Source organism: Scylla paramamosain, chromosome 31 (genome assembly GCF_035594125.1).
Source record: "Scylla paramamosain isolate STU-SP2022 chromosome 31, ASM3559412v1, whole genome shotgun sequence".
NCBI classification, from domain to species: domain Eukaryota; kingdom Metazoa; phylum Arthropoda; class Malacostraca; order Decapoda; family Portunidae; genus Scylla; species Scylla paramamosain.
Genome location: NC_087181.1, coordinates 12,104,000 through 12,108,999, shown reverse-complemented (window position 1 = coordinate 12,108,999; position 5,000 = coordinate 12,104,000). Strand labels below are relative to the sequence as shown.

The following is a 5,000-nucleotide window of genomic DNA, read 5'->3' as shown; positions in this document are numbered from 1 at the left end:
CAGTTATCTCCTCCTCCTCCTCCTCCTCCTCCTCCTCCTCCTCCTCCTCCTCCTCCTCCTCCTCCTCCTCCTCCTCTTCCTCTTCCTCTCACTTAGTGCAGTCAATACTTGGGAAAATGAAGGGATAAGAGGGTGTGTGTGTGTGTGTGTGTGTGTGTGTGTGTGTGTGTGTGTGTGTGTGTGTGTGTGTGTGTCGTTAGGTCCTTGATTATTATTATTATTATTATTATTATTATTATTATTATTATTATTATTATTATTATTATTATTATTATTATCATCATCATCATCATCATTATCATTATTATTTTCAGCGTCAATTTAAATTTCCGTGTTATATTTAAAATCTCCTCCTCCTCCTCCTCCTCCTCCTCCTCCTCCTCCTCCTCCTCCTCCTCCTCCTCCTCCTCCTCCTCCTCCTCCTCCTCCTCCTTTCCTCATTGTATCGTCACGTAAATTCCTTTCTTTCTCTCCTTTTCTCTCTCACTTTTCAATTAAATCTCTTATTTTATTTTCTTCCTTTTTTTTTTTTTTTCTTTCTCTGCCTCTCTCTCTTCTTTCCTCTCAGACATTCTTACTGCTATCGACACGGCTTTGCACTCTCGGCGTCATGTTGGGTGGTGATGGTGATGATGGTGGTGATAGTGAAGAGGTGACCGTGTTGTAGTGTTGTAAGGTGGCCATGTTGTGTTGGTGATGATGGTGATGATGATGGAGTGACTTATAATGTGTTGCGAGGGCCAAATATTGTGTTGTGATGGTGATGATCATGAAGAGGTGTCAGTGTTGTGTTTTGTGGTCTCAGGCCATGTATTGTGTTGTATATTATAATGTCTTTCATAATTTTCTTTCATTTTTTTTAATTAATTTATTTATTTCATTTATTTTTTTTTTTGACCCCTTGGTTTGTTTCGCCTGCAGAGTGGTGGCTACGGTTCGTATCCCGCTTTGGACGGGCGTGACGAGTGGCCCGGAGTGAGCGACGCCCTGGTTACTTACGCCTCTTCGGCAGCCTCGCCCCTCCCCGCCCCTACACAGCACTTCTACAGCCAGGTAATTCAGCTAAGAAACCAAACCAAACCTTAACCTAATCTAATCAAACAAAATTAAACCTAACCACACCTGAACTCCTCTCACCTCACACCACCTCATGGAACCAAAGATAACGTAAGGTTACATCACCTAATACTAAACTTAACCAAACCAAACCAAACCAAACTACACCTGAACTCACCTCACCTCACCTCACCACCCTCCCTCCCTCCCTCCCTCCCTCCCCTCAGAGTGATGGAGTCATGACGGAGTTGGGCGGCGTGAATGGTCACGCTGTTACCCCTGTGGGCGGCTACCCCCCTTCCTCGGTACCCCAAGCCACGCCCACACAGTCCCTCCCACCCACGCCCCACCACCCCGCGGGGCCGCCACACACCGCCCACCGCCCCGTCGATCTGTCGCAGGCGCAGAGGGAGTCCCAGCCGCCCATCCCCTACCCACTGCACGACGCCCACACCCAGCGCCCCACCCTGCTGGACACCGGTGAGTACCTGTGTTACCTGCGTGTACCTCTAGACCTGTTACGCCTTAGAGAGAGAGAGAGAGAGAGAGAGAGAGAGAGAGAGAGAGAGAGAGAGAGAGAGAGAGAGAGAGAGAGAGAGAGATACCAGTTTGACACCATTCCGACCAGTAATCTGACCCTGACCGAACAACACTACTCCTGATGCAACACAAAAAAATGAGACGCAACACAACCACATCACGAGAGGCACAGAACAACGCAACACATACGCATCTAACACAACACAACAGAACAACACCACACCCATAACAGAACAAGATAACAAACTAACAACACAACCACAACAACAGCTGAACATAGCAACACAACACATACGCATCCAACACAACAGCAACACAACCACAACAACAGAATAACAGACCAACACGTCACAACACAAAACACATACACAACCAACAGTAGGGAAATACAACACACCCAGCATGATCAAGGCAACACAACACATAAATTTGAACGAAAACACATTAACAAGACAAACTGTTACAACTTCATAATAAAACCGAACACATCACGAACTCAACTCAACCCTTTTGAAATACAGCAAGTAAATAGAACACAGGACGTAACATTTCGTAACACAAACACATGGCCTAGCAGAACATAAGGGAAGGCACATATGACAACATGAAATAGGCCTATTAGGAAGGCAAAAACAACCTAAATGGAGGCCTATTACTTTTGCCAGCCTGCCTAGTGCACATATGTTCAGAGAGAGAGAGAGAGAGAGAGAGAATGTGAAGTAGTAAAAAGAAGTAAAGATGATTTTGTGTGTGTGTGTGTGTGTGTGTGTGTGTGTGTGTGTGTGTGTGTGTGTCTAACAGTAACATCGAAGTAAGTAGAGATCGTTAGACACTTAAATGCATGTTGTTATTATCTTGTTATTGTTCTTCTTGTTCTTCTTGTTCTTGTTCTTGTTGCCATCACCAGGTCGTCACTTTATTTAGTTATCTTTCATTTAGTTCTTTCCTCTTTCTCTCTTTCACGCAACCAGTCACAACAGACGGACAGGTGAGTAAAGGTGTGTGTGTGTGTGTGTGTGTGTGAGTGAGTGAAGCAGTACCGTTTGTTTTGAAGCTTCGAAACAACTTTTGGAAGCGAGTCGTTTTTATTATTTTTTCGTGTGTTTTTTTTATTTTTTGTTTTGTTTTGTTTTGTTTTGATTTTTTTACGTACCTTATTTTATTTTTTCCGTATTTTTTTTTTATTTTATTTTAGTGCGTTTTTACTCTATTTTATGTTTTTTTCTTTTCTTTTTTATGCTCGAATGTGAAATTTTGAAACGAGTCTTCCTTTCTTTTTTTCTTTCTTTTTTCTTTTATTTCTCATGGTCTGTTACTTTTCCTTCCTCTATTTTTCTCCATATTTTTTTTTTTTTTTTTACCAATTTTATCACTTCCTCTTTCGTATTTTTCCGCTTTCAACTTTTCTCCGTTTCTCTTTCGTAACTATTTTGTTTTGAGTCCATGAATAAAAAAGGAAATAATTCATCTATTTTCCTTTTTCTTATTTACGTATTTTCTTTATCACGCGTATTTTTCTTCAGTTCTTTGCGTTATTTTTTTCAGTTTTTGCGTTTATTATTATCATTATTATTATTATTATTATTATTATTATTATTATTATTATTATTATTTTGTGTGTGCGTACGTGTGTGGTTTAAAAATGGTTCGTATTTGTGTTTTTTTTGGTTATGATATTGATATGCCGTGCCTGTGTGTGTGTGTGTGTGTGTGTGTGTGTGTGTGTGTGTGTGTGTGTGTGTGTGTGTGTGTGTGTGTGTGTGTGTGACGAGTTATGTGGTTTTATATTATTTTTTTACCTACACCGTGGCGCGAGGCTGTGTGTGTGTGTGTGTGTGTGTGTGTGTGTGTGTGTGTGTGTGTGTGTGTGTGTGTGTGTGTGTGTGAATTATGCCATGGGGTTGAGATGTTTTTCCTCAAGCTGGCTGTTAGCGTCTCTTGAGGAGGAGGAGTAGGAGAAGAAGAAGAAGAAGAAGAAGAAGAAGAAGGAGAAGAAGAAGAAGAAGAAGAAGAAGAAGAGAAATTTACCTTCATATCTGGCAAAGCGTAGAGGAGAAAGAGAGACAACAGAGAAATTAAATGAATGGAAGAAGAGACAAAGAGCGGACGAGAAGGTGTGAAGGAAGAAGAGAGAGAGAGAGAGAGAGAGAGAGAGAGAGAGAGAGAGAGAGAGAGAGAGAGAGAGAGAGAGAGAGAGAGAGAGAGTTGATAAGAAGATGACAAATAGACGAAGTATGACAGCTGATACAACGAGACAAATGGAATAGGGAGATAGAAAGAGAAGGAAGAAATAACGAGAAGAAGAATGGATAAGATGATGATAAAGAGAAGAAATGCAGCAGATGAGGAAACGAGTGAAACGGAATAAGGAGAAAGAAAGAGAAGGAAAAGAAAACAAGAAAAAAAAAGTGAATAAAGAGATGAAAAGAGGGAAGATGGGGGATGAGGGGAGGATAAGAAAGGGGAACAGGGGGAAAATAGAATAGGGAGAAGGGGATAAACAGGAGAAATGGGGATGTTGATGGGACAGGAGGGAGTCGAACCGGGGTTGGGTTTTCATGCTCCAGTGCCATCGCGATGACGTCAGCGGAGCGTAGAGAGAGAGAGAGAGAGAGAGAGAGAGAGAGAGAGAGAGAGAGAGAGAGAGAGAGAGAGAGAGAGAGAGAGAGAGAGAGAGAGAGAGAGAGGACTCGTGGCTCTCAAAGTGTGACCGAAACGAACTTCTGTCAACTCAGGAGGAGAAGGAGGAGGAGGAGGAGGAGGAGGAGGAGGAGGAGGAGGAGGAGGAGGAAGAGAAAGAGAAGTCTATCATGGGAGAGTACCTATGAAGATGATTCCTCCCTTTCTTCCCTCCTCCTCCTCCTCCTCCTCCTCCTCCTCCTCCTCCTCCTCCTGTCGTCTTTGTCTTCTCGGTTTCTTCTCACATGACACTAATATTATATGCTCTCTCTCTCTCTCTCTCTCTCTCTCTCTCTCTCTCTCTCTCTCTCTCTCTCTCTCTCTCTCTCTCTCTCTCTCTCTCTCTCTCTCTCTCTCTCTCTCTCTCTCTCTCTTTCAAAAATGTCACGAAATCTCACGCCTCAAAAAATTAGTTAAAAATTAAGTAATATAATTCTAGGAGTAATTCTTTTTATGGTTATTTTGTGCAATTGTCTAAGTTATTAAGTTTTTTTTTTTTTTTATCGCTAAGTTTATTTTAAAGTTTCGAACAAAGAAGTTTAGGTTTTAAGTTTAGAAAAGTTTGGATAGTAAGTTTTTTTTGAAGTCGCTTGAACTCGCTAAGTTTTCGAAGTGTTAGTTAAGGTTATGTAAGTTAGTAAGTTTTCTAAGTTATCTTTTAATTAGGTAGTGAATTTGAAAGTTTAAAGTCAGCATCCAAATTTAAGTTTTCAGTAAGTAACGAA

General features: G+C 41.5%; 1 protein-coding gene across 1 annotated transcript in view; it reads left to right on the top strand.

Annotated features, from left to right (window-relative positions):
- Positions 1 to 5,000, top strand: part of LOC135116522 (recombining binding protein suppressor of hairless-like) — a 92,083-nt gene that overhangs the window by 35,940 nt on the left and 51,143 nt on the right. Inside the window, 2 exon segments of the mRNA XM_064034042.1 lie at positions 922 to 1,053; positions 1,284 to 1,536. Of these exon segments, the coding sequence (XP_063890112.1) occupies positions 922 to 1,053; positions 1,284 to 1,536 (385 nt within the window).